General features: G+C 39.1%; 1 protein-coding gene across 2 annotated transcripts in view; it reads right to left on the reverse strand.

Moving 5' to 3' along the window:
• The window catches only part of PDGFC (platelet derived growth factor C), a 123,895-nt gene extending 101,530 nt beyond the window's left edge, over positions 1-22,365 (reverse strand). Inside the window, exons 1-2 of one of the 2 annotated variants that reach the window (XM_077177239.1) lie at positions 22,245-22,360; positions 21,729-22,088 (exon numbers count right to left, since the gene is read on the reverse strand). In XM_077177239.1, the coding sequence (XP_077033354.1) occupies positions 21,729-21,846 (118 nt within the window). In that variant the 5' untranslated portion in view covers positions 21,847-22,088; positions 22,245-22,360. Of the gene's footprint in view, positions 1-21,728 lie in introns of both variants that reach the window. The other variant, XM_054633336.2, reaches the window with a different exon arrangement.
• Positions 22,366-24,908: the final 2,543 nt, after the last annotated feature.

Consider the following 24,908-nt stretch of genomic DNA (forward strand, 5'->3'; position numbering starts at 1 on the left):
GCTGTACTTAAAAGCAGATCACATTTCTATGGGGAAGAACAATAACACTGCATACATGGCCATCACAAAAATTGCATTAAGCTTTTTTGATGGCGCAAACCATTCCAGGGCTCTGACAGCTAGGAATTATTCCTCTCCTAATTTCAGATATAAAACCAACAACCATGGAACATAAAAACTAATGACCTGCTGCTTTAAAGGTGAAGATATCTGAAAATAAAGACCGAAATTTAACCCTTTGGTGCCATCACAACCACAGCTCCCACAAATATCCCAGGCTTACAAATATAGCTTTCCTGTCAGCTTAGATTGGAAAGAGCCACCAGAATTTTTTAACAAGGCTTTGAATCACAGAAAGGTTTTGTCTTTGGCACTTTTCATTGATGACTCCACAACTGCAGAGTTTTGTTCCTTTATTCCCTCTATACCATGTTTTCAGCTTCAGTGGTAATAGAGGATGCTATCTGGTTTGCTATCATTCAAAGCAAGAGGTAGCCTTTAAGCAACTAAACAAATTTTTGTGTAGTGCAGTGCAAAACCTGATGTTGATGTTACATGCACAGAGTCCATTAAAAAAACCACAGATAAGATGCAGAACAACATGGCTCTTCAGTTTAATATGAAATCTGATACTTTACATGGGTAGTCAGGTTCAAATTACTATTTTGTAGCCAAATTTGAGTATGCAGTTATAAGGCTTTTACATCAAAACACCTTATTTGATCATACCTTTACAGTTTAACTACCACTAGTCACTAAAGCAGAAGAAATAGGTCTGAATCTACAAGATACTTCTCACTCTGACCCCAATCTAGCAATGCACTGAAGTAGCAGCTGGTCTTTCAGCACAGAGTCCCTCTCAAGAGTTTCCTGATCAGGATCAAAGAACTCACATCATATCTAACACAAGAGAATCAGCTCCTCTCTAGAAAGTCATGCATGAGATTCACACCTGCAACATAAATCGGCTCCATGATACTGAGTATGGTTAACTGATGAACAAGTTTAATGTGCAATCACAGGAAAGAGAGGTCAATAAGACCTTTGAGAAGTCACCTAGGTCATGCCTTCAGCAATGACATCACTAACCAACATCAACTACAAAAATCACACAGAGGAGAAAATAACCCACACCATATGATACCAACAACCACAGGCAGCTAGAAATGGGAAAACAGCACAAAGGTAATTAAACTGGTATGAGGAAGCAAGAGAAACAAAAGCTAAAGAAGACAGAAAAATAAAAAGATGGTGTCCTGGTTTCTAGAGTAATACTTCATAGAAAACATAGTCTAGCCTAACATCAAAAGGCAGCTTTAACTCAAAAATTTGTGGATTAGTTATTTGTAACTCCAGCTAATTGCACATGGCATGCCCTGTGAATCGAGAGATAATTAAACACATTAAGTGACAACAATTGAATTCTAAGAATACACTTGATCCCCTTGAGGCCCAATTTTCTCTGTTTTAATCCTGCTCACTTATTTCCACTTAAATAATAGCTTTGCTTGCCTCTGGCTGAGCAAAGTTCAGGATTACACCACTAATTAACTAGTGGCACTGGGATTTCTAGGCCTACACAAAGTAGTGAAGACTTAAGTTGAGCAAGTGCCCTAGAAACTCTGCTATGCCACTGATTTTTATTTCTTTGGAACAGGAATTACTTTCTTGGTTCCTCTGTGGTAGGTTACATATTTTCAAAGATTACATAGCACCAGTCAATGCAAGAACACGACCTTGGAGAGAAAGCTCCCTATATTATGAAAGCCTCTGCAAAGTAATCTTAATTGTATGAATTCCTACTTGTATGGACTGATTCTGAGAACTTACACACAGCCCACTTGCAAACTTTTAAGCCAAATTCTTCATGAATGTCTCCAATGACTGCAAATTTAGATCTCTATGAACTTAATGGCAGCAAATCTGCCTTTGCAGAATGGTATGACCAAAGGAGCCTAAATGAAAGGGAACTGGCTATTACAAGCAATTCATCTTTTCTGAGTAGAAAAAAACCCTGAGCTTCCCAAGGACTTTATCTTGATATGAAGCTGAATATTTAAAACACCTAAACCCACTGTAATTGAAAATACCTTCTTAGCACATATGACACATACATTATTACAATGTTCAGCTTGTTGTCATTAAAATGTTCAGCTTGTTGTCATTTTACTTTGACCTAATTGAACAGTCCTGAAATAAAAAACACTTCTATGGTAACTCTCACATCTCGCTGTACAAAGATACACATGGTACAATGCATCTTTGGGAAACTGAGTGGGAATTTTGAAACCTACTCCTTTTAGTATTCAAAAGTGATTACTGTTCTTCCTGTAGGCATTTTTTTCCAGAAGGTACCAAAGGGTTTTTTTCTGATTAAACTGAAGACAGCAAGTAACCACTTTTAAGAAAATCTATTTAAAACTTTTTAGTATAAAAGCTAGAGTGGAGTACTGTGTGCATCACGGCATAAGAACTAAAAAACTGTTTCAATAGCTAAAAAAACCTCTAGCTCTTGTAGCATATTTCAAGTGTTTTCAACTGTCCTATAGCTTCAGACTATTTACAGTTTCCAAAACAGCTGATGGAAAATTAAACCCCACCTGGACACATTTTGTAGGGCATATTACAGGTTCCCTAAAACACTTTACCATTTCACATAAAAGAAACAACATATTTATTATGCTCTCTGCAGCTAAATTACTACACAAGTAAATTATTTTATTTGTGCCTTCTCAAGACAATGATACTTTTTGACAGTGACATTTAAGTGTGCTGCATTCATCTTACAGAGCTGGAGATCACTCAAATTGAATCAAAATCTCTTTGATAGGTGAAATAGGCCTGCAAGCAACTACTATTTTTGAAATATTTCCATTTCATCAAGGAGAATTTGTGTTGGTTTGTGAGGTGTTTTTCCCCTAGGAATATTATTGCTAGGTACTATTGTTCCATTATGATCAACTGACACTGAGTATCTAGAAAGAGTTTCAGGTATTTTAAAAAGATATTATCAACTGAATCTCTTAATAAATAGACATTTTGAAAAGAGGACACACAGTCATGAGAGCTTGATTTAAGTGCTATTTTTATAAGTAAACCTGAATGAGGCAAATTAGGTCAGCAAAAAACATCAATTGCAAAACCTGTTTATCTTAAAGTATTTTACTTCTGGAAAAAAGAAAAATATTACTCTTTTTTTGGCCTTTAATCCCCCAAACTTCTTTATTTAAAGTGAAGTTTACAAAGTATTAGCAGTAAGTTTCTGCACTGCATACTTGGAAATGTGTAGTTCTCTGGGCAGCTCACAGACAGAGGGAAACACCCCTTCCTGACCATAAAAGGTCCGAGTGCCTGTTCTCAAGTGGAAAATGTGTGGGATCTTATTTACAAACGTATAAATACATGCCATTCCTTTGCGCTCACAGGCACACTTGAAAGTGAGCCAGAAAAGGAAGTACTAGCAATCTGAGATTTCTATTACATTTTGTCTGGCAGGGTACCACTTCAGCCTGTATTTTCATAAATGTCTAATTATTGCAGTGAATAAGGTCAGAAAATATTGCCCAAATATGAATCGTGGTTTTCAGTCTGTGCTCCAAACATCTATTTCTCCTCATTCCTCCCCCAACACCTTTACACCCACCTAAAGCAGAGTCAGGAGACCTGGGAAAAGGCTCAAGAGATCAATACTGGATCCAGCAGCAAGGAAGAAATGAATCTCACAGCAAGCAGCTTTTCCCTTGGGAAGGGTTTCCAGCAGACAAGAGCCCCTGGCAAGCAGCGTGGCACTGGCACCGTCCCCAGGGACACCAGGCCCTGCTCTTAGCACTGCCCACCAAGGACCAGGCTTGGTTCACTACAGGCTTCACTACACAGGGTCATCCAAATTTCAGCAGAGCATGCATTAGGCTGTTCATGATTGCAGAATTCGTTCATTCTCCCAAAATCCATAGGAGAGAAAAAACCAAAACAAATAATAGTTCAATTGCTAGGCTCTCTCTAAATATAAAAGGCAATCCTGAAAATTATTCTTCTAAATTATCTCAAAATAAATTACAAATAATTTTCCAGTGTAAATTTAAAGGTGACTTTCAATTTGACAATTTAAACAAAATAGTGCCATGTCATTTTTTAGAACTGCAAATTTTAAAAATACTACTAGAAAATAAGTACCTAATTCTTATCTTGTCATCTCTACCTGATGAGATTAGGGAGGATTATCATCTGAGTAGGTGTTATTTATTCCATGCATAAGAACTGGAACTTCAGAGCACAGAACAAATCAGACGTACACAAGTTCTCTAATAATTTACTTTTCTAAATATATTTTTAATTTTGGTTGCAGTCAAAAACCCCTTTCCTAAATGCAGAATGGCATTCAAATGTTGACTCAAGTGAAAATTGAAAGATAGTTAGGTGAAGCATCTGGTATTCTAAAATATGTTTTTCTTCATGTAAGAAACCCTAGAAAATATTCTGTTTAAAGAGGAAGGGGGAGTGGAAATCAATCACTATTCACACACAAGGTATACAAAGGTGGGGCTACCTCATGAGAGAAACTCAATAGTAAACAAATAAAATTCAAGTCTAAAATAGGGCAAGGAACAGGATGGGAGACCAGCAACTCCTTTGCAATATCTTAACATCACTGGCCACACTGAAGAACCAGCTTACCCCCAGGGGCAAGTTCTCCTTCAAACTAGGATCTAAAATTATCAGCAAGGACTAAAAAAACCCCAAACCCTTAAGTCTCTGCTTTTCATAGGCAGAGGCATAATGGAGGAATAGATTCTGGTCATGAAGATTTACAAATGAAAAAAATGTCTATGGGAAGAAAACCAAGGCCAAAACAAACAGAACACCACTTGACACTACAACCTAACACTAGGAAAGAACACTTGAGAAAGTTTACTTTCCATTTTTACAGTCACTACCTGATTTACAGCATCTTTTATCCGTATTAACAATGATATACTTGAAGTAGAACATTGAAATGTCTTGATCCTGTGAAATTTATAGCTTTGACTCACTGCAGTCTCTATCACTTCCAGATCTGAGTGCAACACAAAGCAATTTCTGAGCATCTTTCCCATGTGCAGAGCTGCTGTCTGTCCTGCTGGAACAGGACTACATGTCAGAGAGGAAAACCTGAATATTAGGAACTTGAGGCAAAAGTATGGAAAACTAGAGAAAACACTATAGCTGTGTAAATCCAGAGTCTTCTCACATCTTGAATACTGCTTCCCAGTATCTTTTGTACTTGAAATACCAGAAGATACATGCTTTATGTGCATTTTTGCACATACACGTGCATATTTGCTAAAAGCAAACACATAAACACTGTGCAGGAGAACAAGGATTGGAGCAGCTAGTAGCTGAGGTTTACAATAGCTGGTCAAATCCAAAAATCATAGGCAAAACCAAAGAGTAAGATGATACTGAATAAAATGATCCAACAGTGTGCATGAAACAACCAAAATAAGATATTTGCCAGTTATGTGGTTAAACTTTCTCACTAGAAACTGTAAATAGAAAAAATTTTCAAGATGTAAAAAATCCCTTGGGCTACCAAACACCCAAATTCTGCTTGCAACTTACACAAATTTCTGACTCCTACAACACTGGAAGGCAGGAGAATAGTCCAGGGAATCATTGTTACATTCCTTACTGGGTATTGTGAAGCAAAACACACTGAGCCAACTATACCTTTAATTTGGCCTGGAATAGCTCCTATTACCTTCTAGAACTTTCTCAGGGAATTGCCTTGGTACACTGGTTTCATTACTAGTGCTTTCTTCTAATCTACAGTCTTGAGATCACAGCATCATACCTAACCTTATCTCTTCCTTTTGGCCTCATTACCATTTGATGATATTCAAAATTCACATATTATTCCATATCTTTAATTACCTTGCCTTGCCTACCTTTAATAAAATTGTTTCATCTCAAATACAAAGCACTTCTTTTTGAGTACAATCAACAATATTTTTTCTTAAATTCTCCTCAGCCTAATATTAATTATAAAAGCTACCTACCACTAAGTTTTACTTCTTTAAAAATATCCATATTTACAAGGTAAACTGATAATTTTTATTTAATTTTTTTCTTGGTAAAGAGGAGTCATGTCTGAGTGTACTTTGCAATTTTTTTCTGCCCATGATTCTGTTCCATTTCTCTTCTCCTTCTCAAATATTTTAGTTCTGTTTCAAGCCCTGATTCCTACAATCTCCCCAAGGTAAAAATGGAATTTAACAGATCTACTATTTAGTCACATCTTCCATGTAAATATCTCAAAAAAATACTAAAAACGGATCCAAAGTTGTATAAAGGTGGGCAACAGAACAGCAACTACATTCTTAACAGATGCAAATGGTAGATAAGAACCTCAAAGTATTTAATAAAAGGTTGCTCTAATTACAGACATTATTGTAGAGCAAGAAAATTTAGTGTTTACAAAGGAATTTATGGGGACCAAAAGCAATTCTCCAATTTCATTTTGGTCAAACAGTGTGCTAACCTGCAGCAAGTGATAGGGGATATCAGTCACTGTCTCAACCCTCCAGCATGAATGGGGAAAGGCAAAAACATAACAAACCAAGCAACAAAATCCTCACAAACAATTAAAGAAGAGCCTTCATGTCCCCTCCAGTACCAACAAAGATGGAAGACCAGCACATCTAAGATGGAAAACCCTCTTCATCTAACACTCTGTATTTCTCTGAAAGCCCACTCAGGTAGTAGCTAAACCTAATTTCAACTAAGGTACAAGAACAGAAGCTCAGCCTTGTGTTTTCAACTGCTAACTGCTCATGCTTTGTTACTACACGAGTGATGCCATCATACCAAGAAATACAACAGTGTTACACACAGAGACCGTCATTAAATGAAGTCCCTGGCAACATTTTTGCCTCAAGGCAGTAATAGAAAGGTTTTCACGATCCTGGAAGATTTCTGCAAGTGCTTCAACAAAGTTGTTGACACTACCTTAGGCCTAATACGGAGCTACAGCTTGAAAAGTTTATATTTAAATCGCATATGAATACAATTGTTGGAGGTGGCATCTTCATCATTAGATAACCCTCTAAAGAGAGATCAAGATGGTAAAATTCTAAAGCAAATTATGAGAAAGCTATGAAAAGAAAGCAGAATTATTCATAACCTCAGAAATTAACAACATAGAAATATTTACCTTAAAAAAGACAAGTAACTATCTGAAGCTATTTAGAGAGTTATTTTCTGGAAATCCTTTTGAATGTAATGTTGCTTATTTGAACTGGTATTTGCAAATAGAGGTTTGATGGAGTAGGGAAAATACTGCACCTTGAACCAATGTACCATATACTCTATCAATAAATGAATAAAATTCAGAGAAGCTGAATTACATGCAGAAGGCTTCAGTTGTGGAGTTGAAGAAAATTTCAGAGCAGGAAAAACTTTGAGAACAAGGGTACCCACCTTAAAAACAAAATACAGACCTTTCATTTTCAGAGAATGAAAGTAGTTTCTTTGAATTAGATCTTGTTTGCTTACAGACATTCTTAAAATCTGTATAGTATTACTACTTTTTAAACACAGAATTTATGGAACTGCAAAAGATAACATCTTAGCAGCATCTCCTCCTCTACTGAAGAGAAAGCATTTATTCCCATTACCTGGCTAAAAGCCATCAATATCTTTCATGGAAAAGACCTAGAGAAAAATTATTTACCAGACATAGTATTTTAGTGGGTGCCCTTTTTTTTTAAACCATCTTTCTTATGGTGCTTCTCTACTGTTTGCTACCAAAGGTAGCAGTAACATAAACATCTTGGTCCTTTGAGCAAACAATCTCATTGTGTTTATGGGGCATTCTTTGTTATCATGTCATCTTGAACAGAAGAACTGATGACTTTTTGTTTTGCTCAGTCTTCAGGAACTGCACCCCAGAGAACCCCAGTAGGATGCAAGATCTTTCCTTCTAGCCCCTTCTAACTGTGACAAAACAGATGCCAGCTGAGCACTCAATGCCCAATGCCCACCATTATAATTCTTATTTCTGCTAAAGGTGGTTCCAGAGGCTCCAGGGCTGTTCACAGGCAGAGAAATTACCAAAGCTCCTCTTCCTGCTGTTTTCCCCATCCATATATAAATACACATTTCTGATCAAAATGTTTTTGCCAGGTGCAAGATGCTGACCTTTCTAATCAAACAGGAACCCTCTCACCACTGTCTGGTTTGCACACTTTTTCCTTAGGGCTCAGTTTATTTTAAAAAAAACTTCCAAAACACACACATCCACAAATACCAAAAAAAAAAAAAAAAAATCCAGAAGAAGGGAAGAAGGGAAGCCTTGGATGCAATTTTATTTATTCTCAGAAACATTTCAGGCATTATGAAATCATTTGTTTAAAAAAGTGTCAGGAATAACAAAAAAAAAAAAAAAGGTTGCAGTGAATCTATATTGGCACCAAGGCACCACTGAGCAGTTTGTTACATTCTATCCTCTGGCTTTCAGGATCAAGTTCCCTGTAGCAGCATAAGCACATGCCAGAAAAGTAAATATATTGATAATTTTCAGAGAGACCTATGATTTCCTAATTGCCATGAGGCTTCATTTTCTAAATGCTTTGGTCTTGATTTTTAGAAGTATTATAATTTCCTCTTGTTTAAAATAATGACAAGTATTGGTACAAAGCCATTCCTGAAAGCCACACTTACTGGCCACACAGAAGACAAGCAATTTGAAAGGCCATGTCTGATCTCTTAATCTCTTAATTTTGGTGCACCAGAAAAAAAACCACAGGAAAATAGAGATTGCTCATGTTATGAATCCAATATTGATAAAAAGCCTAAGCATCTGCTACTTTATTTGTAGTTCATCAGACATATAAATGCTTACATGACACTGAAAAATGTTTTAGCATGAAAAAATTGTAACAGCTGAAAAAAAGTTTCTCTCTTCACTCCCTGGGATATGAGCCCTGATGACCTACATGTTTAAAGCACCACCACCATACCCACCCTATGTTTTGGGGAACAGTCCATTAAAAAGAGCTGCCATTAATGCTGAGGACAAACCAAGCCAGTATATTGCAGTGTTTATCAACTGATCACTGTCTTTGCTGTTTACAGCTTCATGTCCTATACCAGTAAAAAAATCTTCCAAACTCCTCTTTTAAATACCTGTACCTGATGGAAGAATCAGGTGATAACAATCTAGAAGTATCAAACAGGTTCCTCATGCACAACAGGATGAAAAAAATAATTAACCTCATTCAGTAATCATCAAAGAAGAGCTGCGATGATGGAGCCCTTTTGTTCATTCTTCTACTACAGAAAGGAAAAAAAGATACAGAGAAAAACAATTTCCATGCAGTGTTGTCCCAGCATCTTGGTTTCTTCTCTTGTTAACTTTCATTACAGACTTCTTTCACAGTTTTGTCTTTACCTCTTGACATATACCATTTCCTTATGCTTTAAGGCACTCGATGTTGTTCAACTATTCTGCAAACTGCAAAATAGAGCATTTCTCCCTCGCCACAGAGGCAGAAGCATGGGGGTTTTGTTACTGTTTTTATCAAATTTTTAACAAGAGCACAGATATTCATATCTGTCTATTAGCATTTTACTGTAAATGGAGTAGAAATCCTGTTGTTCAGCATACAGCTTGGATTAGCTTACTGAGTATAAGAGAGCTATAAAAGAAAGTAAAACTTAAAATATGAAAGCATGACTAGCTTTTATCTTTCTAATACTATTTTACATAAATAAACTTTATTACACTTTAACCATTATTAGTTGGGATTTTTTTCAGATAAGAAGTAATTCAGATGCAGTAAATGATTTTTATAGCTAGACAGGCACAGCCACCATAGCAAACATGAACACAATTGCTGAGTTTTATTTCGCATTTAATGGACACAATCAAAAATCTGAAAAAGTCATCAAGATGTTTCCCTTTTCCAGGCTTTGAATTAAAGACAAGGTCTTGATCTTGCAAACTTGCATCATGTAATTTTTTCATTCTAACTAGATCAAATCACTTGAAACTTCAATGGAATTCCTCATTCAAGGTCAAGCTGTTTTGTGTATCTTAGGGAACAACTCCACAATATATCTTTGCATCTTTTACATCTATCCAATCCAAAGTACTGTCAGTGGGGAAGTTCAGGTATTAGAGTTAGTCAGCTGGTAACACACTATTTATATAAAAAATAATATACACATAAGAAATTGCTAGTAGATATAATAGCATACTTTATAGCAATTAGCAACTTTAGAACTGCTTTTATATTAAGGATTTGACTAAAGCAGGGACAGAAATTAGTATTTTTGATAACAGCTTGCTTTTATTTAAGTATGTTACAAGCTATCTTTTAGAGTATACTTTGAGCTTGAAAGTAGTGAATATTCAGCAAAACAATGGAAAGGAAAAATGCAACTGAGAAAAACCAGCTACCTCTGAAAATAATTATATTTTAGTTGACTCCGAAGTCTTAAATCAGCCAAGGGAATGCAGTAGAGACAGCAATAAAAAAATTGTTTTTAATAAATTAGTTATTAATAAATACATGATCATGCACTTGAAAAATTAAAATAAAAACCACTAAAAAAGCCAAACAAAAAAACTCCTACCTATTAAAAAGTTCTTTTTGAAGATCCTAGAATAGGGCTAAGGAATAAGGACTGAGAAACCAATAGCCCCTACATTCTGTAGTCAGTAGCAACATCTGGGTACACACAAATTCCAAAACCAGATGCTGTGAACCCTCTGCAGCCACACATTATCCCTCTGTGGAGCAGAGAGCTCAATGTGCAGCTTGGCTGGGGCTGATGATACACATGTTCAACAGCCACTATTGCCTGGAATTAAATTATTTTAAGAACAGTTGACATGCAGAAGAACAGAGAAGATTCCATTCTTCCCAAACCCAAAAACATGAAAATAAAATGTAAATATTTTCATGTTACCCAGCATTAGTTGATCTCCATGTAAACATAAAAGATTACTATTTAAACTCTACATCATTTATTGAATGTTTTAGGACCTATTAACACACTGATAGCCCACCTTAAATTCATTCAAAATACTTTTAGCTCCAATATTCATCATTGCTTGCCCAAGCCAACTTAAAACAAGAGGTTCTCAGATTCTTGCTTTCTTTCAAACTACAGAGTTTTCATTTCATTTCTTTTAATTATGTTGAAAGCAATAACAATTTGGAAACATTTCACTGCTACTTCATTGGGTATTACCCCTACACCAACCTCCACACGCATCTTGACAAATGAGGCCCATCAGAGTTTTGTAAGATTCTTGCTGATAAGGCAGGCACACGCTTTGGAAACATGCTTATCTTTCTACTTGACAACCATACAAAACCATCTTTTTCCCCACAAGCAATATGAAAATTTTGCAAATCGGGTAGGTATTTAAGCAACAGAGCTCTCTTTACTGTCATACTCTGCCGAGGTGTGGCATTCTTGAGGTGTTAGGTAATATCAAAGACAATCTCAGTAGTCTCTCTCCAAATCAAAATTATCGAACTCAAACTCTATGCCAGAACTACACACATACCAGTTCTTGCAGGTACTGAGAACAGGTATAGAATAAAGATTCCCAAGGAAGAAACAAAAGGAAAAATAGGCTGTTCACAGCCTCTTAGGCCAATTTTTAGAAAGGCTCTTTTGCAGATAGATAAGGATTGCTGAAAGACTCAAATGACACAAATTCAATCTCCATTTCAAAAGGAACTCAAGGCTGCATTAGCACTATGGGCAAGTACTTTGGGACTTCTCATAAGTACTCATACAGCAAGTACTGTGAGAAATATAGTGAATGCTTAGCAGAAATTTTTAGAGTATTTAAAGTTTTAGACTCCATTCTGCCTACAAAAAATGCAGAGCACCTTGGGCCTGGGATTTTTGAATGACACAAAGAAAGCAAGGCTATCAAGAGTCTTTAGCCATATTTTAAAATAATAGGCAAGGTCAAATCCAGTTGTTTAATATCCTTTTATAGAGATCATGTTTGTTTTGGAGCCATTACTTGTTAGCTGCCAGTTAAGAGGTTTTACCTCCCTTTCAGATCCATTATACTTTCACAAGCAACAGAAATGTTGGTAGGTATGAACCTCCCTGTGTAACAACAGACCGACTAAGTAGTAAGACTAAGTAGATGGAAGCCTTAAAATAGTAAGATATTTACTTTTGAAACATGAATTGTCAACAATATACATATAAACCTTTTACACTTGACACTGTCTGATGCAACATTAATTCAAATCACTTTCTGAAGGACTTCTTCAAATGCTGCATAACCACACATACACATTTTCCAGGTAAGAGCTGTTAGTGTCGCAGGTACATTATCAAGCACAAAAGAGATACATCAACAGTTCATTATTTAGCACTGTACATACACATAGGGAGCTTCACTCCAGACTTGTGCTTAGCAAAGTTATGCTGAAATGATCTGCAGATTTGAGTGCATGAAGAGTTATGAAAGGTAACTGAAGTTGCTTTGGGAGTCAGAGAGCAAGCTCATCTCATGAGAAGCACCCCACAGTAGCTTGCACCAATATCCCTCCCCCAAATGTGAGAAAATAGTCCATCCTTAGGCTTGTATTTATATCAAAACAAATAAATGACCCATAGAATGCATCTTCAATTGTAGTTATCACATTTTTCACTCCTCTCCAACAAGTGATAAACTCAGAAGGGCCTTGTGAGGTGACACACCATGGATAAGATATTCAGTGCTTCAATGAGATACGACACACGTTTCTGTGACTAACACAGCTTAGCTTGGATCACAGTCACTGCTGTTCTGGGCAAACCTATTTATACTGACACAGCAGAGAGCCAAAATGGTTGCTTTGTAATTAGTTCAGGCATGTTTGAATCCAGAAGGGAAACTCTTTTAGTTGATTTTCCCTGGGAATACTACAAAGTTCCACTACAGCTTCACAGCGTAACCATGAAGATTAAGAAAGGCTCCCCATTCACCTAGAAAAAATAACAAATCACAGTACTGAATTGTTCTCCTACATCTTGGCTTTACTCTGAATGCACTGAAATGTTTGAAAACACTTTCTGAAAATTTGTCATCTGCAGTGTCAAAGGCATTCCTGACAGAAAAAGAAAATCTTGTTGAGGGCAAAATTCAGTCAAAAGGACTGTAAAAACCTAATCCACACCTTTGAATTTGGACTGAATATCCATCACTTAAACATCTTGTAAATGACCCAATTTGTTTACATGGCTCTGTAGCTTTTTATGACTTTTCCATAAAGAAGTTATTACATCCATTCCTTTTATTTTGTTTTAGAGCATTTGAATGAGCCCCAGAACCACAAGCAAGTGAAACAGATTCTCTGCAGATGGAAGTGGCCTCATATAACTCTCCACTACCGGTGGAATAGTTAGAACACTTCCAGTTTGGAAATGCCATACCTTCACACACAGCAAAAGAATTTCCTGAGCCATATGTCTTTTTTAATGTTTAACTATTGCATAAAGTGAGTGCTGGTTTCCTTGTCAATCCAAGGAGGAACTCAGAGCCCCTAGGACTTGGATTGTTTGGAACAAGGGTGAGCACAGCTGGGTGGTTACACAGAGAATTACACTGGGGGAGAAAAAGTAATGAAATAGAAAATATAATCAAACTTAGATATTCCAGCTGCTATCATACAATAGCTCATCCAATGAAGCTCCCTAGATAACAGTTTAGTAAAAGACTGGGCAACTGAGTTTTGTGAAAAAGATTAACTAAAGATAACAACTGAAACAAGTGATACTGTGCATTTATTCAGAAATAAGTACCTCTTCCAGCAAGGTCACTTTCCACTTCAAGTGCTTCTAAACAAATAATGCTGAAAAGAGGCATGGAGAAATTAGGAGCTACAGATTGACAGGGAAGGTGTGCTAAGAGCATCTCCAAAATCATTTTTCCAGTGTAAACTACTCTTCAAACATGACACTCCCTAGTATTTTACACACACAGAAACTTACAACTTTGCTGATATGTGCCAAGCTGAATAATGGTTTGAAGATGTAGAATATTGAAACTATGAAAAGGGCACCACTCTTTTACCTTTTACTGTTTGAACCTAGTTTGAAACCCATTTATCAGATTACAGGACCAATTCCCTAATTAACTGCAGCATTTAACTCCTTGCCCCCCCACCCACCTTCTTACATGATTTATTGCCAATTCATAATAAGAATACTACAGCAGCAGCAATGTAAAAATGAATTAACTGTACAGAAAACACAAGCAGCATTGTTTCCTCTTCCCAAGACAACCTTTGCTTTTTCTGAGACAGACAGATTAAGGTTCCAATAAAAGACAGATATGGGTGATAAGGAATCCAGTAGCCAAAATTATCACTGGCTATGCCAGATATGTGCTGAAACTAGGAAGACCTCCCCTGCTTTCCTTTAGTAGTATTGTTGTATCCAGGGAACATATTAGCATAGGTACCCAATCAACAGCACTGCTCATCTAGGAACACCAAGCCCTAAAAAATTAAAACCAAAGATTTTTAATTCCAGTCATAATGCATGACCAAAGGAATGCCCCGGCCCGCCTGCCTTTAGCAAGCTTTATTCAGGATCAGTGGTACCCTCCACTTCATGGGGAGAAATCAGCACAACAGTGATCAAACTAAGCCATGCCTGCATGCTGTTTTGATGCAGTTAATAACCAGTTTTAACTAATTCAATGAGAAATTTCAGTGTTTTGGGCTTTTAGGGAGGTAGGAACAGAAGTGACCTTCAGCCTAGAAGAATCTCCTTAAAACACCCATGTTTATAATGATACCTTGAATGAATTTACCACAAAATGGCAAGTTTAATGAATAATTTATGAGGATTAATTCACTAAAAGGCACATTGCCGAAGGAAAAAAAGAAGATGTTCTTGATTATTCCCTTGTAAATCTCATTCTCAGTAGTACAAAAGGAGGCCACTTCATGGAAAATAACCTTTGAAAATTTTCTTATTTTGTTTCTCTTTCTGCCTGTACTATATTAAAGGGAGTTAAATTGATATCCTCTTTCCCCAGCTCCAAACACCTGCATGTAAAAATGGAAGAAAGAAAATAAAATTCCGAAAACAAAAGCAGCAACCGTCACTGTGAAGGTCCTGACTGCAGAGTTAACCTGAATAGTCTTAAATTGGCTGAGAGAGAGAATGAGAATAATAATCCAGTGGCTCAAAGAGACTTAGCTAAACAGCTGAGGAGTTCTTTTAACATCAGCTGCAGCCAGCTCACATGAGGGTCTGGTCAGCAAAGGTGAGAGCACGTTGCCATGGCTTGGGGGTGGCAGACACTCACAGCACTTGTGGCAAGAGGCCAAGCAGGCTCTGAGCCCAGGGCAAACATGAGGTCATGCCTATGCAGGGAGAACACCAAAGTCCAACACTGAGGGCATGCTCAGCAAAGATGGAATAGCTGGAAGAAAACTAATTAAGATCAGAAAAAAAAACAGCACTTGCAAACCCTAATGCAGAAGGCTTGCAGGAGATTGAGGAATTAGCTGGGCTTTCTCCTTTGTTTATACTAGTTTTTTAATAGTTCTTATACTCTGTGTGTAAGACTTTCTCCCAGAGCATCCAGAACACTGCCTTTTGTCACCCAGCCAAACAACTGCTGTGGAAACTGAATAAGTCATGGAAATGTAGTGAATTATTATTGTACACGTGCTTTGTAAAGATGAGGTATCTTCACACACAAGAAGACTGCTTGGTATGCTGTAGAATCATTAAAATAAACACAAATAGCCCAATGTAACACTGAAGATTTCTTTGAAAAATCTCAGTAGAATGATGCCAAAAAGAGGTGATCAGAAGACAGATGAATCCTAAGGCTAGGACGGACAGAGTCAGGAACAAATTTTCCAGGCATTGTCACCTTAAAATAACATCCTACAGTCTAAGAAAGCCCCTTCAAAACACCAATTGATATTTTAGCTTCACAATAACACATTACAAATTTTCACTTACCTACTTAAATAAAAGTATTTCACATTCAAACACAAGCTGAAAAAGTTCTTCCCAAAAGGGAATGACAGGGCTGAGAAAGTCTTAACATGCAATTCATTTCTCAGAAACTCTGAAATAACAAAGCACTCATACAGATACTTAAGTACCACTAAAATAACTATGTTTCTATGTGTAAGCTCTGTTTCCTTTCTGTTCCAGTAACTTTTTCTAAATCACACTGGTTTCTACTAAAAGACTACATGTGTACAGGCCAATTCTTAAGGCGCTTACACACCAAGAAGCGTATTTCCCATGGTGTGCTCTTTGGGACTAAAAAGCAAAGGCAGGGCTCTCTCTCAAAGCTAAGAGCTATCTACAAAGCAATTGAAGAGGCTCATTTCCCAATAAGGGAAGTGGGCTTGCTCAGCACATCCTCTTTCTAGTAACCAGGAACTGCCAGACATAGCAAAAACCAAAAGCAGCAACCACCCAACAGAGACAGAAACCCCCAAAACCGCTGCTATAATTCACAACCCCTGCTGTATGATGTAAACCAGTACTTTGCTATTACATGTCAACTATGTAAATATTAAGACTCAAAGGGTCTGGAAAAAGCTCTAAGATATAAAAGACATTATGTTTATGGGAAGACAAAGTTGAACATAAGCTCTTTGGCAATACAGCTGTCCCCTACTCAAGGTATGCCTCATGTTTCTTCTCCATTATAAAACTCTGACTGACAGACAAACTAAAAAGCCCCCAAACAGCATGACATAAAGCTTTGAAGTCCAATCTACAAACTTAATAAGAACTAGTTAATGCAAAAATAAGATTTTACACTAAATTCCATTCCAGCCCTAAAGAAATATATGGACAGGTTGGAATGACTACATATTTGAGACAAGGAGTAAAAAGTCTGTGCTTTTAAAACCCTTATTTTACCTAACAGTAGAAACTGAGAGAAGCAACAGGCCTAAGGAGAAGTCCCAAGCATCACTCTGCTGAATGGGAAACAATATGCCAGAAGTCAACTACAAACACAAAAAAACCCTTTTTAAAAACTTTCTTCCTCTGCAATTTGTTGTTATGTTGAACAGCTTCTCTAATTTGCCACAATCTTCTGCTTAAAGTCACAAGAGGATGTGCTGTAACTCATTACTTTCCAGGAAAACAGCTTTAAAACATTTCAAAACAAGCCTTGGACTAGGCAGAAATAACTTTGACTCGAAAAAAATTGCATCGCTATCAAGCTTCCCTTTAGATGACACATAGAATAATAGATGATATCTATTATTCTTCCTTATCTTCTCAAAACTATGATATCTATTATTCTTCCTTATCTTCTCAAAACTAAGACAATTTTTGCCAGCCAGCAGCAGTCAATAGGCTGTGCTGGCACTCTTCACTTCAACATGAGCCAGTGGAAATGGCATCAAACCATGACAAAGTATCTTCTGTTGTAAGAGAAAATTTTGCAATCAAATTTTATTTCTGCTTTCAAGCAAAAGGCAATACAGCTGTTACCTGGATATCCAAGTGATGCAGCACATTACACTCCTGTCTGTAAGGATTCAATGTGCTGCATCACTTGGACATCCAGACATTTTCCTGATGTTCAGCCCAAGTTAAAGGAACTTAATCAGAATCCCTTTTTTGTGATGCTGTCCCACTCCCTGGATTAACTGGGAGCTCTCTTTGGACACAGACAAATCAGGGAATCCTCTCTGTGGTTCAGAGTAGGTGTGGCAGGCCACACACACATCGAGGTGATGAGAAAATCTTCCTCTGGCACTTCAGCTACTCACTCAGTTCCAGCTGCATCCACCAACTTTTCCCAAGGATGGCCTGAAATATGCAAGTTTCAAACTCTGTCTCAAGGACACACTTTTGGGTTTGGTTTTTTTAAGCTACATGAATCTTTCCCATTTCAGAAGATTTAAGAAATAGATTATGAAGTGTTCAGTTCGTGAAACTTATTATTAGAGGTTTCCATTCATGTGAAGGAAGAAGAAAACCTACTTAATTCCTTTTGAGATCTGTGAAAAGACAGATCATGACTGACACATTACCTGTGCTGCAGAATTTGCAGAAATGAAGTGCTTCAGTTTTCTAAGATGTTCTTCACCAATTCTGTTTACTGCAGTTCATTCATACTTGGAACTGACTGCAGGAAAATCAGTCCTGGTGAGTTTCTAACTGACCTCAGGTTCTCGGCCTGCTGAAGTCATTCAGTACCACACTTGAAATGTACACACCACATAAAATGTACACATTATTGCTTATGGCATCCAACAGTAGTTTTTACATTATTTTCTATAGATACATTCATATTTCTCATAGAAAACATAACAGCTGATAGTTTAGCAAAATTACTTTAAACATTTATTGCACCTTGTTCTAAGGCAGCCAAGAAAATAGATTCTCCTGCCATCTCATGTTGTAATCAAATCCAGATTAAGCTAATAACATCACATAAGCAGGTGCACTCAAGACTAACAGGGTTAAGTCACTAGAATTAAGTCATTCACAGTACTCAACCTACCAACAGCCCCCTCAGACATTTCTGAAGCTACAGAAACACCATGAAATACTATGTCAAAAGTAGATAGAAATGAAGAAACTAGAAGTTAACCATCCAATTAATCAAATTCAATATAAGACATTCAGTTTTGTGATTTAAAAGAAACTGAGCATTCAAGTTTTCTTGATTCTTTGCTTCAATATGGAAAATTTGTGATAAATACCTCAAAGAGCCATAAGAGAAACGATAAAGCCACCTAAGTATGAAAAACATTTCAAAGCACAATCTAACAAAGAATTGTAGAAATGAAATCCACCCAGATAAACGGGAGCCCTCACTACATGCACCATTTACTACTACTTTACTTTCCAGAAAACTGTTGCATAAACTTCTTTGATCCTCCAGATGATTATTTACTCAGTGGAATAAAATAAAAACATTATATATAAATAAGAGTTTTTCACAGGAATCACATAAAATCCCTTGCTGTCAGGCAGAGTTACAAATAAAACCTGTTAAAAGAAAATCTCACTATGACAGAGGGCAGGCAAATAAAAACATGGAGGTAGTTTTTAGTGGTTTCAAATGGAGCTACACTGGCCCCACAACAACCAACACAGTGAATTTCCAGGAGGTACCAGCAAAACACTGTGTTCTAAAATATTTAATTTACAATTGCAAAAAATATTTATACTAGGAAATTGCTTCCCAAAATAATATTCACTATGCAGCAAAACTAAGAGAGCTTCTTATGCAATCCATTAGTAAATGAGTCAAAATGCAATTTTGAAGTTAATATAATTCAGCTATTAAATAAGTAAATATTAGTTAATCCTTAAGCACGTGCTTCATCCTTTGAAACACAAGTAGTCCCACTGAATTAATAACTGGTCACAGGCATCTTCAGCATCACCTTGAAGCAATAGCTATAGCACCCTTGTGTGCAGCTGAGTAACACTGTAATCCATTCCACTGCAAAACTTCTTGGCCACTTAGCAGTTTTACAAGTTGAGGACAGATTTTTATTTGTAGACTGTGTGGGTAAAAAAATCTCCCTTTCTCCTGACCAGAGATTATTTGGCACATGAACAGCAATATCTCATTCTCATACTCCAGGGAGTTTTAACCTGCCTCTAGCTAAAAGCTATACAATCTTTAGATTGCAGCAGAGTGTAAAAATCACTCTAATTAAATCAAGTAAGAACTGGTTGGACTAGTGTTACTGATCCCCCAAATAATTAAAATCAGTTAAAAAAAGTCAGAGGTTGGTACTTAACTATACCTAAACTTGTGCTAATTTTTTTAAGTTTTGCAATTCAACAACTGTAAAGCAAACTTAAAGTAAGCTACAAGAGGAATCTGGACAGTTCTGAGTATAAACTACCACATAATACAGTTTCAGGGCACTTTTTTTTTCAATAAAATTTCCCCTGGCTTTGCAGTTGTTCTAAGTTGTTCTAAGACATAGTGAGTGTATCTTAGAGCATGCCAAATTTCATTGCAAATCAGTTGAAGCCTGACTTAAGGCAGCTGCATTTCTGATATATGTAAACAGAATCTAGCTTGCACTGTCACATATACTTACACCTATTTACACCACTTTTGCTTCCGTGCTGTGTGATCTACTTTTTACACTGTTGTGCTCCCATTGTTGCACCCTGGAGGCCTTTCAGGGCCCAGCTGCATTATCCTGGAATCCTGGAACAAACCTTTTAGAGGAGACTGACAGCATAGCAGGTTTCTTGCCAGTCCTGACAAAGTTAAAGCAAAGCAATGACAATACTCTGAGTGTTGATAAGCTCCATATGCACACCATGCAAATTTAAGAGAAGGCAGCATAACAGCACGAGACATTGGTATATAATTGCCAAGCCCATTTTGTCACAAAGTGGTGCCCTAAAGCCTCTAAACTCCAGGTAGGATAGGAAGGGGGAGAAAGTAAGTGATTTCTCACACAGAGCAGATAATTTCCTGTACTGTGCACAAAGTCTGATTGGTTTCCTGTCAGAATAGCCCGGTCTCTAAGTCTTTTGATCACTTTCCTCTGGCCCTTCACAGTTGCTCTGATTAGAGATTGATCCCCACACTGCTCTTTGATCAGCAGCTCCGGCAGTCTGCAGGTGCCATATATCATCACATTAACAGGCCACAGCAGTATTAATCTCCCCCTTTTAAATTTGTTAGTGCACTGCATATTCTACCCACTCAAAGAACACTCGCAGAGGTCTCTGAAACTTTGCTTCTATTAGAAGATATAACATAGAATACTTTTATCTAGGGAGTCCCAAGTTCAAAGTTGAGAGAATTGAATTAGCCTTGAATCTGCGTTTCTGCTTTATTTCATTACAGTTCAGAGAGTTTTGAGAGCTCCCAGCTTGGCCTTTTGTGTTGGTTTGTGCCCAGGGAGAAAGCTTGTTCTAGCTGACATGCTAAGTACTAAATTTTTCAAACACACCGCCCCCCGCCCCGTACATTAAACACCAGGGTTTCCACGAATGTATGCAAACAGCCTTAATTTCAGATATTCTACAGTAAGTGTGGTTTCATGCAGTATATAACGTTACAGTTTGTAAAGTATTCTTTAAAATGACTTCATAATAGCAGATCAAGAGGAAAGGCGCTTAAAAATCTGAATAATGTAAATCATATGGAGTTCAGAGGCTAAGCAAATTACACACCCCGAAGCTGCCCTTGCTGTATGAAAGGAGTCTTTCTCCAGCTCTGCGCAGCCCCAGCCCAGGGGAACTTGCATTTGAGAGTTTTCTAAACATTTCAGGTACACTTGAAAGTTGAAAGTAATTCTCATTTCCTATGCAGGATTAGCTCGTTTCCAGCCCGTACAAAACACCACTCATTCACGCGCAGACACAAAAACCCACCCCCCGAGAGCGAAGCATTTGGGGTACAAAGGTGCGCGGGTCGTTGCTGGGTTTAGCTTGCTGTTTTTCAGTTTGTTTGGTTTTTTAGCAGGGCGAGGCGGTGGACGGGAAGGGGACACGTTTTGCACCTCAAGCACCGCAGAAGAGGGAGCCGCCGGGCTCCCCCCGCGGCCGCCGAGCCGCTGCCCTTTCACCCGGAGCCGGCGGGCAGAGCCGCGCTGCCCCCGCGCCCACCGCCCCGAGGGGGAGAGGAGCCGGGAGGAGAGGAGCCGAGCGGGCTGCTCCGCTCCGCTCCGCGCCGGCCGGGCGCCCGCCCCCGCCCTGCCCCGGGCTGCGCAGCGGCGGGCGCTGCGGCTCCTTACCGTTCTGCTCCTTGGCGCCGGAGAAGGCGAACTTGCTGCTGAGATCGGACTCGGCGACGGCCCCCTGCCTCCGGCCGGCCAGGGCAGATGTCAGCAGGAGCAGCCCGAGGAGGAGCATTGGGCCGGCGGGGCGAGGGGCTCCGGCACAGCAGGCACTGGCGGCGCGGCACCGAGGCCCGGGCGTCTCTCAGCAGCGCCCGGCGCGGGCTGCGCCGCTGGGGAGAAGGCAGCACTGAGCCTGCTCTGGCAGCGGAGAATTGCAGGGTAGTTTCCACATAATCCCATCCAAAACTTTTTCCTAGAGCCCTTTTCTGTGTCTCCAGGTTTTGTTTTCCTTTGGCTTTTTTTTCCCCCCTCTCTCTTAAAAAGAAAAAAAAAAAAAAAAAAAAGAAAAAAAGGATCAAAGGAAAATCTGGACCCAGACCAACTTCCCAAGGACTAAACAATCCGTGGCCGCGGCGGGCGGGGGTCGGCGGAGCCGGGGCCGGTGCGGGGCCGGCGCGGAGGAGCGCGCACCTGTCAGGCGGCAGCGGGGGCGGGCGGGGGGCGGGCAGCCCGCGCTCTCGCTCCAGCGCTGCCCTCCTCGCCCGCAGCTCGGCACCAGCGCTGCCAGCCCGGGCCCTGCCTGCCGGCTCCCCCTCCCTCCCTCTCTCTCTCTCTCCCTCCCACGCCCGCCGTCCCATCACGGCGAGGGCGGCACCTGGCGCGGCCGTTTACGCCCCGGGAAGTTGTCGGTGGGAAGAAGGAGGCCGGCGGGCGGCCCCCGCCGCTGCCCCCTCTGCAGCGGCCAAGTGGCGGCGCAACAGGTGCTGGGGAGGGAACCGGGGGAGGGGGGCTCCTCCTGCCCCGTGTGCCCCACCAAGGGGGCTCCCTCCGCCGTTCCCCCAGCAGGACCCGAGGTCACCACCGCCGTCCGGACTCAGTTTGTGTGTTTGGCAATTAGGGCGAGATGCTGACTTACCCGTATGTGTTCACTGGGATGTTATTATGGTAATTGGGTTTGTGCTTTAAAACTTGGTGCTTGGTTAAACATTTCGTCTAAAGGATGCCTTTGGTAGTGGGAACTAAAACACTGAGAGGGGGGTTTTAAAAGTCTCTGAATACTTCTTTTTTTTTTTTTCTTTGCTTCCTTGGCATTGTTTATTTTGGGTTTTTTGTACTAGAAGTTGTTTTGGTTACCCTGAACTGGGACATCTAACAGTTACATAAGCAGATGGAAACATAGGTTCAACTCTTTGTAACTGTCCCTGGCTTGTTGCACTGCCTTGTGGTACTGCAACAAGCCAGGGACAGTTACAAAGTAAAGTAACTGTAGTAAAGCAGATAGGATTGGGTTCCTTTTTGCTGTTTCACCAGAAACCAGAAGTGAGATTATGTTAGGGAGTATTCCCTGTTAATGTTGGTGAGGACTAAAAGGACTGATGATGTTCAGCACTCATATACATCTTTGCTAGAGATGGCATTTCTAGTTTGCTACAGGACTGGAAATGTGGCTATGTGGCGGGTCTGGGTAACAACACTGAATGCTAACTGGATATCAGGAGGGCAAAAGAAATAATTTAAACAAATCTCGTTTTTTGATTGAGAAGTTTTGGGAGAGTTTCTTAAATTTTTGACTTCAGCCCCCGTAGTTCTAAGGTTGTTTTGGGGATGAATGGGGGACCTATACAGCCATATATATATTTTTTGGAGGGCTATATAACCATGATATGCTCAAGACATACAAGAGAGAAACTGAGTCTGCATTGCCAGAATCTCAAGCACACACTACATAAATTTCTTATCCTTTGACCCAGCTCTTTCCATTATATAACTGAGCTGATTCCTTGCCTCAGCCAAAGTAACCCTTGAGACAGTGATAAACAACCCCTCTGTTCCTAATAAGTGACATATTTCCAGTAGCAACTGAAAGCTGTCCAGCCAAGCTGGGCTGTCTTCTGAGAAGCAGACTTGGAGCATACCGTAAATAGCAACCCTTCACTTACAGAGCGTGAAGACAGAAATGTACTGCACAAGGCAGACTGTGCAGTTACTTTTATTATTGTTATCCTTATAATTTTTTTGGCTTCACTGTTGTTATTTTAAAATGGAAATAAAAATAACATGTCCAACTTTCTAGGTCTCCTACCCTGATGATTACAAGCAGTGTCTTGGGGTTTTTTAAATTGAATAAATGAAGTATTACACTGTAGCTTAACCTTCATTGCCTGAGGATTTTGTGGGATTCTTTTTGTATTTTGGAGTACTGATGGCAAGTTCACTCTGAAAAACATGCACCTAATGTCTTATGATCTGTACATGAAAAATAAACTATCCATTGAAAAATCTAGGCTGCATCAGACCAGGGTTTCTGGAGGTGCTGGAGCATGCCCAGAGAAGGGCAGTGGAGCTGGGGAAGGATCTGGCACACAACCCTTATGAGGAGTGGCTGGGAGATGTAGGGTTGTTTGGCCTGGAGAAAAGGAAGCTCGGGGGAAAGACTCTATTGCACTCTTCAGCTGCTTGAAAAGGAGGCTATAACAGGGTAGGGATTGGTCTCTTCTCCCAAGTAAAAGCAACAGGACAAGGTGAAACAGCATCAAGTTAGGTCAGGGGACGTTTAGATTGGATATTAGGAAAAACCTCTTCACAGAAAGGGTTCTGAAGCATTGGAGAAAGCTGCCTGGAGAAGTGGTGATTACTGAAAGTGCCTAAAAGATATGTAGATATCACATAGGAAGATGGTTTAGTGGTGGGCTTGGCAGTGCTGGATTTGTAGTTGTACTTGTTCATTTTGGTATTTTCCAGCCTAAATGATTCCACAATTCTGTCCTGGCTCAGGCTTTCCAAAGGAAAATGCAAGAACCCACATAGTGGATGAATATGGAATAACACTGCCTAGGGTGGAAGCTTCCATTCTAAACCTCCTGTAATTAAAGGTCAGGGTATATTTTGATCATTGAGGCTTTACTTCTCTAAAAAATGCTTTTGTTGCAAATTCCACGCAAAATATCATGTGAGATAATCTCTATCCTTAAATATGTCCAATCTTCTCTGAAATTCATGCTAAGCATTTATCACCAGCTATGTTTATTTTTAATGTTATTGCTCTCCAGTTTCATCAGGTATATCTATGTGCTTGGGTTATGAAAATAAATTATTTATGTTTGCCTCCTTTAACCTCTTCATCTCCTGTGTAAC

The sequence above is a fragment of the Agelaius phoeniceus genome, chromosome 4 (assembly GCF_051311805.1).
Source record: "Agelaius phoeniceus isolate bAgePho1 chromosome 4, bAgePho1.hap1, whole genome shotgun sequence".
Lineage (NCBI taxonomy): Eukaryota > Metazoa > Chordata > Aves > Passeriformes > Icteridae > Agelaius > Agelaius phoeniceus.